The sequence below is a fragment of the Trichosurus vulpecula genome, chromosome 2 (assembly GCF_011100635.1).
Source record: "Trichosurus vulpecula isolate mTriVul1 chromosome 2, mTriVul1.pri, whole genome shotgun sequence".
Lineage (NCBI taxonomy): Eukaryota > Metazoa > Chordata > Mammalia > Diprotodontia > Phalangeridae > Trichosurus > Trichosurus vulpecula.
In genome coordinates, this window is record NC_050574.1 from 371971724 (window position 1) to 371984781 (window position 13058).

At 35.7% G+C, this 13058-nt stretch overlaps 1 protein-coding gene across 2 annotated transcripts in view; it reads right to left on the minus strand.

The window, feature by feature from the left end:
* Positions 1-359: 359 nt before the first annotated feature.
* Positions 360-13058, minus strand: part of ETS2 (ETS proto-oncogene 2, transcription factor) — a 28727-nt gene continuing 16028 nt past the window's right edge. Inside the window, exons 3-10 of one of the 2 annotated variants that reach the window (XM_036745924.1) lie at positions 12555-12675; positions 11086-11205; positions 10330-10530; positions 7612-7695; positions 6413-6637; positions 5752-6015; positions 2780-2898; positions 360-1853 (exon numbers count right to left, since the gene is read on the minus strand). In XM_036745924.1, the coding sequence (XP_036601819.1) occupies positions 1638-1853; positions 2780-2898; positions 5752-6015; positions 6413-6637; positions 7612-7695; positions 10330-10530; positions 11086-11205; positions 12555-12675 (1350 nt within the window). In that variant the 3' untranslated portion in view covers positions 360-1637. Of the gene's footprint in view, positions 1854-2779; positions 2899-5751; positions 6016-6412; positions 6638-7611; positions 7696-10329; positions 10531-11085; positions 11206-12554; positions 12676-13058 lie in introns of those variants that run through there. The other variant, XM_036745925.1, reaches the window with a different exon arrangement.

Sequence of the window (13058 nt, forward strand, 5' to 3'; positions counted from 1 at the left end):
GTAATAGGTTCTGTAACTTCCTTTTTCTTTCCTCCTTCTACTACATGTTGCTGTCCAATAATTTTACATAGATGATGAGACTGCATGGGTAACTTCTATTAAAACAGGACTTTAATATTACCACAAACTGTTCTTTTGAAACCAATATTAAAGTCTCATCTGGTATCAAAAGACAAACTTTTATTTTGGCCACTGCCAACATTCTCTCCTTAACAGTTGTTTTTCTTTTGACAGTTTCTAGGTCTTCACAAGCACTAGAAAAGATATTTAACTGTGGGCACTGAGCAGAAATACATTTGGTGGTGGAAGAGTCTTGAGAAATCTTAAGGAGGAACAAAAATTTGACATGCGTATTTCACTTTATGTTCAAGAGGTTTTAATAAAGATTTGATTTTCAGGAACTTCTTGCTCTGTATAATATAACACATTTAACTTTACATGAAGCTAAGATAAAAATAAAACTTTCTTACAAATTATATTTTCCAGTGATTTTTTTTTTGCAGTAAAAATAGCTGCTACATAAATCCCTCCTGATCTCTGAAAAGGAGTTGCATATTTCCAAAAATAGAGTTCCTATTTTAATCAAACAACATTAATTGGGAACAGGGAACCACATAGGAGAGGACATGTTTGAGGCAGGGAGGATGGGATAAATACAATTAAACCAAAAATATGTCTTGAATACAAACTTATTGAAAGACATGCACAGAAGTGGAAAACATAGCATTTCATCAGGAAAAGTACTGCTTCTTAGCCTTCAACATTAGAATAGAAACCACAAAAAGGTCAGTTATGCCCCATACAATAGTTTTTTGTAAAAATGCCCAAATATACAAACTATTTGCCAGATGCTAGCCTTGGCAAATAATAATAATAACCTTCTATACCTTTTCCCATGTAGGAATATATTATGTATGTTTAAATACATTTCACAAATTTCCTCCGCCTGCCCTTGGCAGATTAAATATTTTTCTAATGTTGTAGGTATTTTTAAAATGAAAGATTAAAACATTGGATAGGTCTGTGTCCTTCCTGGTTCCTATTTCAAGCACACTTAATAATTAGTTTAAATTACAATATATAATTTCTGTTAAATAGCACTGCTAGAGGTTTTCAGGAAGAGCCATAAGATTACAACAGTATACAAATACTATCATCTGAAATGGCATTATTTTTTCCTCCCCCTGTTGAAGGAAATGCTTTTGCATTTGCCACACCTGGTTCTGCAAGGCAAAACCAAAGTGCTTGCGGCTTCCCAGCACATCTTTGCCTTAAAAATAAAATCCTTTTGTGCAACGCTTTCACCCAAGAGAGCAAAGCATTCCCACCTTATCTTTCATGAGTTAAAGAGAAACATAAATAACATTTTGTCACTGGGCTTTTGAAGCAAGGAGCTGTGCTGACTTCCATGTTTCTCAGTGAGATGACTGTTTCAGAACCATGGTTTCTGATGAAAGAAGTCCACTGCTTCCTTTTTTCCAGGGCTTACAAAATTTCTCCTTTTTTAAGGTTCTTATTTTGCAGCACTTGCTCTTTCCTGGAGTAGTCAGTCAGTATGGGTCGTCCACAGTGGCATCCCATTCACAGTATATATGGAGCATGGCCATGGCCACTTGAGGTACAGACCCATGCAGTGCTCAGTCTTCTGTGTCTGGCTGCACTCCCAGCATGGTGTGAAGTTCTTCTGCTGTATACCCAAGAAGATTCTGGAGGTCACACACAAAGCGATACACGTAACGTTTGCCAGATGTCTTGTGAATGATATTCTTGTCGTAATAATAGCGGAGGCCCCGGCTCAGCTTTTCATAGTTCATTTTGGGCTTATTTTTCCTCCTCCCCCACCGTCGGGCCACCTTTTTTATGAAAAGAGATATGAAAAGGAATGCTTAGATTCAAGAGAACTGTATTTTCCAGTAAATTTTCCAATTTGATTTTGCATATATTTTTTCTGGGGCTAAATAAGTTCTTCCTATCTTAGCAAATGCCTAATTATTAAAAGGGGGAAAACCCACAATAGACCAGAAAGCTTAGAACTAGGACAACCCCAAAATGATTTCCTCTTGTGTAATGAATGGAGAGAACATTATTAGGACACTATATCTCAGTGTTAAGATTACCCTTTGATGGAGGATACTGAACTCTTCAGAATTTCTTAGATATTTTAGAACGAATCTTTCCTTTGACCTGTCTCTCCAGAGATATGATACATACTGGAGGCCAAATTGCTGTACTTTAGGCCTGAGACAATAGTTAATAAGTGGGCCAATGTATTTTAAAAATATAACACTACTAGAATTTGACTTGGATCTTTGAATAGGGTTGTACTGGCCCATCAAGGCAGATGCTTAAATTCTGGGCTTAGTATCCAGAAGTTATTATTTTGCCTAAAAAAGTGCTAATTTTCAGAAACAATTTTCAAATGGTCCAAAGCCAAAACATTTAACTTTGCTACGTTGGTAGTTGCAATTGAGAAGAGGATATAGCTAAAACTTTAATGCATGGCACATAGCAGGCACTTTAATGCTTGCTGACTAACTATGAAGGCTCTATGGCAGGTAAGGATAGCTTAACATTCTTCATATACACAAATATTTTTAGGCTAATTTTTTCCTGAAGAGCAGAAATTCCATATAAGTAAAATGTTTAAAAGGATTATTCATAAAGTCCATCTTTATTTCTAATTGGCTAGATTGGTTTGTATCAATAAAATGACAAAATCAAGAGGCTTAAGAACAAAAATTTTCCTATCACTATGAATATACTATAAAAGCTTACATACTTCATCTGGGTCAGCAAGTTTAAATTCCCATCCATCTCCAGTCCAACTTATAAATGACTGACAAGACTTGTCTGTTAATAACTCTAAAAGGAACTGCCACAGCTGAATAGGTCCGCTTCCTAGAAAGAAGAAAATATGAATAAGGAAATATTAATGACACACTTCACTAGACTTTCCCAGAGATGACAGATGTTACTGTAACTTTAAAGGCCAAGTACAATGCTATAGAAACGGCAGTTTTAAACTGTCAGTCTTTTTAGCCTATGAAGATGAAGTAGAAACTTGAGAAGAGATTTTATTTTGTATCTTGAGTTAAATGGGGGCTGTTTTTAAAAGAAAGGAGTAATCAGTTACAGTGATAGTTGTACAATTGACTACCTATAATCTTTTTCAGAGCTAAATGTAAACAATTATGTTTTGTTATTGATTAGAATGTTAAATTGCATATCTAGCAAATTTAAAATTTACTTAATACTAGCAGGTTAGAGATTCTTACAGAGAAAATTATTAGCAACTGCCTTTGAGGTTTCTATAGGTTTAGAAATTTCTCCAATTTACTAAATAATCTTTAATAAATTGGGGCTCTGAGCTTAATAAATAGTTGAGAGCTGTGTTGTAATTTTATTAGCTAATGAGGAAATACATAGACATAATCCTAGTTTGCCTTAGATAAACTTAAATATAAGAAAGAGTCAAATAGCAGGCTGTGAGGTGACTTAAGTAAAAACCTTTGATCTATTAAAAACAATTCCCAATACAACAAGGCTCACATCTTTCCATGAAGGTAAAATTCTGAATTAGGCAAACTGAGCTAAGAGGTACACTGTTTTGTCCAAACAGTTGCAATGGATTCTAATGTAAAATGTAAAAATCACTAATTCCTTTAAATGGCTGGGCCTAACTGTTGGTGGACTTGTGAACTGGTTAATTATTCTGGAGAACTATTTGGAATTATGTCTGAAGGGCTATAAAACTGTGCATAGCATACTCTTTGACCCAGCATTACCACTACTAGGTCTATATCCCAAAGAGATCAAAGGAAAGGATAAAGACTCATATGTAGAAAAACATTTACAGCAGCTCTTTCTGTGGTGACAAAGAACTGGAAATCGAGGGGATGCCCATCAACTGGGGAATGGCTGAACCAGTTGTGGTACATGCTTGTAATGATTACTTTTGTTTGATGATCAACCGTGAAAGACTTAGCTACTCTAATCAAGACAATGATACAAGAAAATTCCAAAGGACTCATGATGAAAAATGCTTATCCATTTCCAGAGAGAACTGATGAACTCTGAGTGCAGATTGAAGCATATTTCTTTCATTTCCTTTATTTTTCTTGTTTTTTTTCAACATGGCTAATATGGAAATGTTTTGCATGACTTCACATACATAACCACTATATTTGTTGCCTTCTTCAGTGGGTTTGGGGGGAAAGTCTAGAAAGAGGGAGAGAATTTAGAACTCAAAATTTTAAAAAAATGAATGTTAAATAAAGCATAAAAAATATTGGACCTAGAAACCTCAAATTTTGTCTTTTTCATCACTGTATTCCCCATTCCTGGTAGAGAACATTTGTTTCCCTATTCTTTTGTCTTCCCCTACCCTCCACAACTTTATCCCTTGTACCTTACCTTAAACCTTACCCTGCTAAACCCAAGTCTTGGTTTTGGGGAAGGCACTTCCCCTTTCTCTCTGGTTAGTCTCTTATCCTCTAAACCAGGGTTCCTTAGCATGTTCCTCCAATCCCCTTTTTGTCATGGACCCTTTCTCAAAATTGCATTTTAAATGCATAAAATACATAGTATTACAAAGGAAAGAAATTATTTAAGTACACTCATTAAAATACTTTTAGAAATACAAAGACCATAGGATAGTAACCAGTGCTCTAAAATGAGGGGGCTGGATGGATAAAGCTCTTTTTTTTGCTTTGTCATTCAGTGATTTTGGATGGGGAGCTTATAAATTCTGACTAAGTCTGGGCTGATTAGGTGAAGAAACTAAATTTCAGACCTCTGAACTGACTAATCAATGTCAAGTCAAACAGACTTTACCATTTGCCCTGCCTCTATGCCCTCTGGATTTCCTAAAAACTCCCTTGCCCTATCACAGCAACCTAAGGCCAACTAGACTTTTCTGTCTGCCCTGCAGCTGAATCTTCTAGTATATAGTCTCCCCATTTAAAATAGAGGTCCTTGATAGCAAGAACCATCTTGCTCTTCTATTTATAACCCCATTGATTAGCAAAATGCTTGGAATATACTAAGGGCATAATAAATATTTTTCTAGCCATTGTATTCCAAAATATTCTTGTTCTCAATCATAGGATTGATGTTTCTGGAAAAAAAAAAGATTTGGTGACTTGAGAATTACTATTTTAATCTACAGAGTGGGCTTTAAAAAAATGTTTTAACTTTAGGCAGTCAGGGTGCCTTACAATATATGAAGAAAACAAACATGTAGGAGGGAAAAATAAGGAAATGCAGAAGCATTAGAAATATTATGGTAAATAAAAACACAGTAATTTTAAAATTCATCCCAAAAGTAGGAATGTTTGAAAAGAGAACTTTAAAACAGGTTTAGATTACTGTTTTAATTCCAAGAAAGTTCAATAAGTCCTCTGATATTTGAGACTGACTTTGTAGCCTCCCTATGCCAGCTCGATTCCTTTGAAATTCTTTAAGTGGGTGAGTCAGTGAGAATTCCATGTACCCAAGTACTCCCTAAAACCTTTCCTTTTCAACTGACCCATTTTAATCCATTACATTTAGCTCTCTATACCCTAAAATTCCTGCAAGATTTTCATTTTTAGAATTCAATTATGTGATTGGTCACATACAAACTATGGAATGTAAATAATATTGTACTTAAACTAGAAACATCCTTCATAAACATGGAAATAAAGCCATGTAGGGAATTAGAAGAGCAAATAAGGTCTCAGCCTACAAGCTCTAGAAGGTTACAACACTTGCCTGTAAAGCCAGCAAGAATGGCAGCTGGTATGACTGGTTTGCCTTGTTCTACTGGGTCACTTCTTTCTTGAATGTAATCCTTGAAAGACATGGTAGGTTTATTCAAGCACAGGGACTGGTTGCAGTCATCTTCAAAGCTTTCAAATGAAGGCACACGCTGCACATCCAATAAAGATGACTGGCTATTCCATGACTGTAGCAGAGAATCAGAACTTTCAAAACTGTCCTTGCCATTTTCAACAGAATCGTGTTTTCCTGGCTTACCTTTTGAAAGACAACCAAAATGCATATTTTCATTCTTATGAAACAATGGATCAATCTCACTAATTACTACACCCACTTTATTTGGCTTAGTATTTGAGTTGATGCTCTAACCCTACTGATGTGTAGTTTAAAAATGTTCAAGTGTTTTATAATGAAGGACTCAGTGGTATATTCCTTAGCTCTATGAATTACACAAGTTGAACTGGTAACTAAGCCACAGTAAGTGACAGGAAGAGCACAAAGTAAGAGAGAAAATCAGCAAGTGCCTGCTTGATTCCTAATCTAATGGCTGACCACAAAACATGCTTATTGAGAAAATCAATCCTATAATTCGTCTTCTTAAGTGATGAAATCCCAAACCAGAACATATTTACACAAAAAGGCATTTCAATCTTACCAGAATTATTGATGAGCAAATTCAAATTGTTTCCTGGGAAGTCTGGATTCACTGAGCAGTAGTTCACACTTATTGTATCAAGTCGGGATTTGGAGTACAGCTGAAACTCCTGCTCAGAACTAAGAATATTAGGTCCTGTAGATGACTGACATAAACTATCCAGGAGGGTTGTTTTGGTACAACTTTGTGTTTGCATTCCATATGGCAGCTGATCCATACTACCTCCTGTAACATATCATTGAATAGTATTGATACAGCATATAGTAGTACCATCTTTGTCTTAACTTTTCAAAACCCCAAACCAAATATCATCCTTAATCTTGTCATTTGCTATCCTAGAAAGCCACAATCTAATAACACCATGGTATTTGTGAAGAAGTTCCACAAATGAAAAAGTTTTCACCAGGTTTTTCAACCTTTTAAAAAAACCCCATTTATCCTCTCATCCAAAGCAGACTTTGCCAAGAAAGCAACTAGCAACTAGTTTTCCCTAGATCTAGAACTTGGATGTTATTTCTTCTGGGTGGGTGGTATTCTGTTACTGTGGGAGAAATACAGTTTTCTGGAGAATGATGTAAGCTAGGTTTGCTTCAGTGTAGCTGCAGTGTGATTTTGATCTGGAATGGATGGCTACTATACTGGTACTATCAAGACTTTCTTAACTGTTAAGAATTACAAAATACAAGGAAAACTCATAGGAGCTTGTGAAATATTCATTTACATAGATTTTTCTGGAGGGGAAATGGATGGCTGATTGCCATCTCAATGGTATGTCTTAGAAAATTTATGCTTTTGACTGACTGGAAATAAGAGGCTTGAATAGATGACTTTCTGATGTCCTGCATTCAATTATTCTAAGATCAGACCAACAGGAGTATTTCCTCTTTCTACAAAATTTGATTTTATTAATGTAGAAAAAGAGCATAAACTGAAAAGAAAGACTTCGATTTATTCTGGGCTTTTGAAAATGTTCACACTCAAAAGCATATTTGAAGATGACTTTCTGGACTGGGTGTGACAATTCTGATTCCTCGTTTTCGACTGGATTTTAAATTTCTGACTAAGGTTAATGAGGTTGTTAAATTCTATTTCTAGTTATAGTAATTGTCCAGATAAGATCTCATAGTACAGAATCCCAATCTAAGATAAGGCACACATGAGAGAGTGATATTCTTAAATGGAAAAGCAATTAGACTAACCTAATGAATTACTATTGATCCAGTGAGGCATTGAAGTGAGATGGGAGTTTTCTGCATAGAGATCTTCTGCTTTTTCTTGATTTTCTGAAAAGCCAACAAGAATACCCAAAAGTTCAAATTTAACTACATACATTGCAAGACATTATAATGTGTGTGCATGAACACACACACACAGGCTTACACATATATATGTATATTTTTATGCACAAATTTACTTACATATTCAAAAAGAAAGAAAATTAAGTCTACATGTCATGTTTGCAAAAAATCAGTTTTCCAAACTGTATGACATCTAAAAAGAAAGTAAAATCTTCACACACACACACACACACATTTAGGGATTTTGAGATTATGCATTCAACTGAATACTTTAGAGTAAGGAAAGATTGATAAAATGTGATTAGTAAAAAAAAAAGTTACAAAAAACATGACACTAATACCACAGTGGTGTAGGCTAACAACACCATTTCACACGTGGACTATTACAATAGCAGTAAGGGCTGGTCTCCCTGCCTCAAATCTCTCCCTACTCCACTCTATCCTCCACTCTGTTGTCAAACTGATCTTCCTAATGCACAGGTCTGGCCATGTCATTCTCCTACTCAATAAACTACAGTAATTCTCAACTACTTAGAAGATCAAATATAAAACCCTTTAAAAATCCTTAATAACCTGGCCCCTTCCTACCTTTTCAGTCTTCTTATACCCTACTCCTCCCACATACTCTACAGTCCAATGACAATGGTTTCCTTGCTGTGTCTGACACAAGACTTCATGCATTCATCTCCTGAGCTCATGCATTTTCACTGCCTGTCTTCTATGCCTGAAATATTCTCCCTCCTCATTTGTGCCTCCTGGCTGCCTTCAAGTCTCAGCTAATCTCCCATCTAGTCCAAGAAGCTCTTCCCAGTCTTCTTTAATCTTAGTGTTTTATCCTGAGTTTATCTGATTTATTTTGTTTCTGTATAGTCATTTGAATATTACCTCCCCCTTACACTATGAACTGTATACTACTGTGCTATAAGAAATGGTGAGCAGGACACTTTCATAAAAAGCTTGGAAAGACTTACATGAACTGATACAAAGTGAAGTGGGCAGAACCAAAAGAACACTGTACACAATAAGAGCAATATTGTACAATGATCAACTGTGAATGAAAACTATCCTCAGCAATAATGATCCAACACAATACCAAAGGACTCAGAATGAAAAATTCACCTCTAGAGAAAGAACTGATGGAGTCTCAATGCAAATTGCACCATAATATTTTTCACTTTATTTTCTGTGGGTTTTTCTTTTTTTTTTTGGGCAGGGCAGTTGGTGACTTGCACAAGGTCACACAGCTAGTAATGTGTCAAGTTTCTTAGGCCACATTTGAACTCAGGTCCTCCTGACTCCAGTGCCAATGCTCTACTCACTGCACCACCTAGCTGCCCCACTGTGGGGTTTTTTAAATTTGTGTTTTCTTTCATAATATGAGTAATATGGAAATGCTTTGCATGACTACATATGTATAACTTATACAAAACTGCTTGCCATCTCAGGGAGGAGGGAGGGAGGAGAAAGAATTTGGAACTCAAAATTTTAAAAAACAAATGTTAAAAGTTGTTTTTACATACAATTTGGAAAACAAAATAAGAAAATCTGGCCTCGGAAACTGACTAAAGACTCCTGGACAAGTCACTTTACCTTGCGTGGCTTCAACTACAAAATGGAGATAATAGCAGCACCTGCTTCTCACAGCTGGAAGCATTAGATGAAGTAATATTTGTAAATACAAAGCAACGTGCCTGGCACATAGTAGGTGGTACATAAACGACAACACAAAAAATATACACAGACACACAAATAAAACTGAAATAATCCAATTCCTCCTCTCCCGGGGATCAAGAAGAGTTAGGACTAAGAAAGGCCATTAGATTTGGCAATTACAACCATCATAGAAAACTTTGAAGGGAGTAGTTTCAGCTGAATTAGCAGGATGAAATCCAAACCACAAAAGGTTTAGAAGAGAGGAAGAAGGTAAGAAATGAATACCTTTCTTAGGGAGTTTAGCCCATCCCTGCCATGAATAAAAAAGGAGGGTGAGAAGAAACAATCCAACCAAACCAACTAATGTATCAAACAAATCTGACATCTTGTGTAATATTCAACATCCATTGCCACCCCCCTTCACCCCCACCCCGCAGCCAAATAAAGGGAAGGACGAAGGAGGTACTTGTCTCTTCTTTGGAGGCAAGCCTTGTCATTATAAATTAATAGCACTTAGTTTCAATGGTTTTGCTGTTGTTTTTTTCCATTTACATTGGTGCAGTCGTGTATATAGTTTTCTTTACTTCACCTTGCATCAATTCATGTAAATCTCTGTATTCCCCATATTTTTCCTTTTACAATTTAGTAATGTCTCTCGCATTCATGTACCACAATTTATTTCATTCCCTAACTGATCGGCATCTACTTTGTTTCCTGTTCATTGCCACTATAAAAATGCTGCTACACAGTTTCCTGTGTTATCACTAAATTCTTTGAGTAAATGACTAGCAGGGGGCATTTTAGATACTTTCTTGGTATAATTCCTAAAAAGGCAATTTATTTTAAATACAATAAAATACCCTGAGTTCTCCCACCTATCACTAAAATGTGGATTCAGTATCTCTCTTTACTTGTTTCCTGAAGTAAGAATTCATACGAGATTAAGACATGTCATTCTTTAGGTACCTTTAATCATCTGCTCCAGGTGCTCCCAAAGAATGTCACCCACAAAGTCAGGTGCTAGTTCCAGAAATCGTTCCTTGCCAAGATTGCATAAGACTTGACCGTTCATTACAAATTTTTGGAAGTTTATATCCATCAGACTGAATTCATTGGTAGCCCAAAAAAGCCACTGGCACACCTGCTCCTCTGTCCAGAGCCAAGGATCTACATGTGGGAAAAAAAAGATCAATAGGAGACAGCACAGAAAGAATATTGGAATTGAAGCCAGGCTTGAATTCCAGTTTCAACACTTACTATCTGTGTGAATAAGGACAAGTCACTCAATCTCATTTATAAAATGGGGATAATACTACTTGAATCTCATAGGCTTGTTACAAGATAAGCACTCTGTAACCTTGAAGTACTAGATAAATATTACTGCAGGAGTGGGAAGAGTATAAATGAAATGTTAAAATTTCCTCACTGGTAATGTAAACCACTCATTTCATACAATCCAAACATGTTATTATAGATTTTTTTTAAAGGTGTGCTGTCATTAAAATACTACTATGGAAAATTCTGAGAGTTAAACATCATTACCAACAACTCAATGATTGTTTTAGCCTAACTCTATACTTGCTAGTCTTTGAAAAGCATCTTAAGCATCTCTTTTTAAAATAAATCCAGATCAAAGTTATCTAATTCAATAGTAGTTGGTTAAGACGACCTACTTAGCTTTACTTTACACACTGAAAACTGTCTACAAAAAGAGGCACTTACTGTTAGGAATGCCAAGACGACACTGTTCCTTTGTGAAACCACTAAAAGTGGCTTTTAAAGCTTGACTCATAACAGCCTTACTACATGGAGTTAGCAGGGGTAATTCACAATTGGTAGGCTCTGGAAAGCAGACAATACAATCACATTTAACACAAGAGATTGTAATAGAAAATTAGAGTTTACTGACAAATACATATAATATTCTAAAATTAAACACACACACACACACACACACACACACACACACACCCCCTATCATAAAACAGCAGTTTTGGCCATGAATTTTTACATCAATCTATCAATAAGCATTTAGTAAAAGGTCTACTACGTGCCAACCACTCAAAGACAAAAACAGAAAAACTGATCAGAATATAGGAAATATACATTGGTTTATTTTCCCCCTAATTTATTCAATTATAACATGGGGAGAATAATAGCACCTACTTCACAGGGTTGTTGTGAGGATTAAATGAGATAATAATTGTAAAAAGCACTTAGCACAGTGCCTGGCACACAGCAGATGCTATATAAATGCTTATTTTCTTCCTGTGCCTTCCTCTTCCCATTTCTCTACAAGGGGATGCATTTATAGTGCTGTAACATATTTATCTGTATAGTTCCTTCAAGCTGATCTCAAAGTGCTAGGTCTACATAGACAAAATTTCTATATGAGACATATATAAAAATTAATGTAATTCAAGAAATACAATGGGTCTAAAGTTACTGCAAACCTAAAATAAATTACATTTACCTAATTCATCAGTGAAAGGGCCCTCCCAAATGATATAGAGATTACTGCCATTGTGTGTAAAAATTTTAATAATTTTTATTTTTCAAAAACCTCTAAGTGAATGAGGGTGAATCTGTGTTGACTTGCCATAAACATACCAAAATAGAATCATAGGATTGTAAGAGTTAGAAGGGGCCACAGGGAGATCATCTAGTTCAACTCATTTTGTAGATTAGGAAAAAGTGGCCCGTAGGGTTAAGTGACTCAAGGTAGTCACTGGCAAAGTCAAAACCAGAACCCATGGCTAAACAGGATCTGTCTCTCAAAATAACTGCTCACACATGGGGAAAGTAGTCTTCAGAGTGAGGGTAAATGAATTGCAACCTATCATCTTTCCAAAAAATACCAAACAAATAACAAAATCAAAACCAAATTTCAAATGACAATGGGTTAGAACCATCAACTTCCTACAAGAAAGAAGTTTCCATCAATTAGTTCCATCTGCTAATTCAGTGACAGAAACACTGCTTAAATACATCAGCATCAATATGTAAAGAAATAAAAATATCACAGGCTTCCTTACAACATCAAAATCAATGAAATCTACCTTCCTATATGTATATGACAATATTTTCACTAAGTTGAAATATCTAAGGAGACACAGTTATAGTATACATCTATGTTTTAGCCTAACTAGAGAAAATTACACACGATTTGCAAATTGTGACCAGGAAATTACCATTAGGAACTGAATCCAAGCCTGTTGGTACCTCTTGAAGTGTCTGTTCCTCATTTAGTGAAGGGAAAAACCCTTCAAACAGTGAATCTGTGCATTCAAAGGTATCAAAAGCTGGTTGACGCTGCAAAAGTAAATTATAAAAATAATTAAAATACAATGTTTGATTTACTTTTAACCTACTTGAAACTGTTAGTCATGCCTCAAAAAATGACTGAATTGACAATACAATGGCTGTTATGAAATTCTGTGGGGATCAATTACCAATCAATAATGAGGAATACTGACATTACTATGTGGTACTCCTAAATAAGCTTTTAGGAGACCAAAATAACCAAGGCTCTTATTACATATCTTGTATGTATCTATTTTTATACATTTTCCCCTTGCCCCAGTAGAATGTGAGCTCCTTGAGGGCAAGGACTGGTTTTGCCTTCTTTTCTGTATCCCCGGTGCATAATAATGTACCTGGTACATAGTAAGCAGGGCAGCGGGGTGGCACAGCGG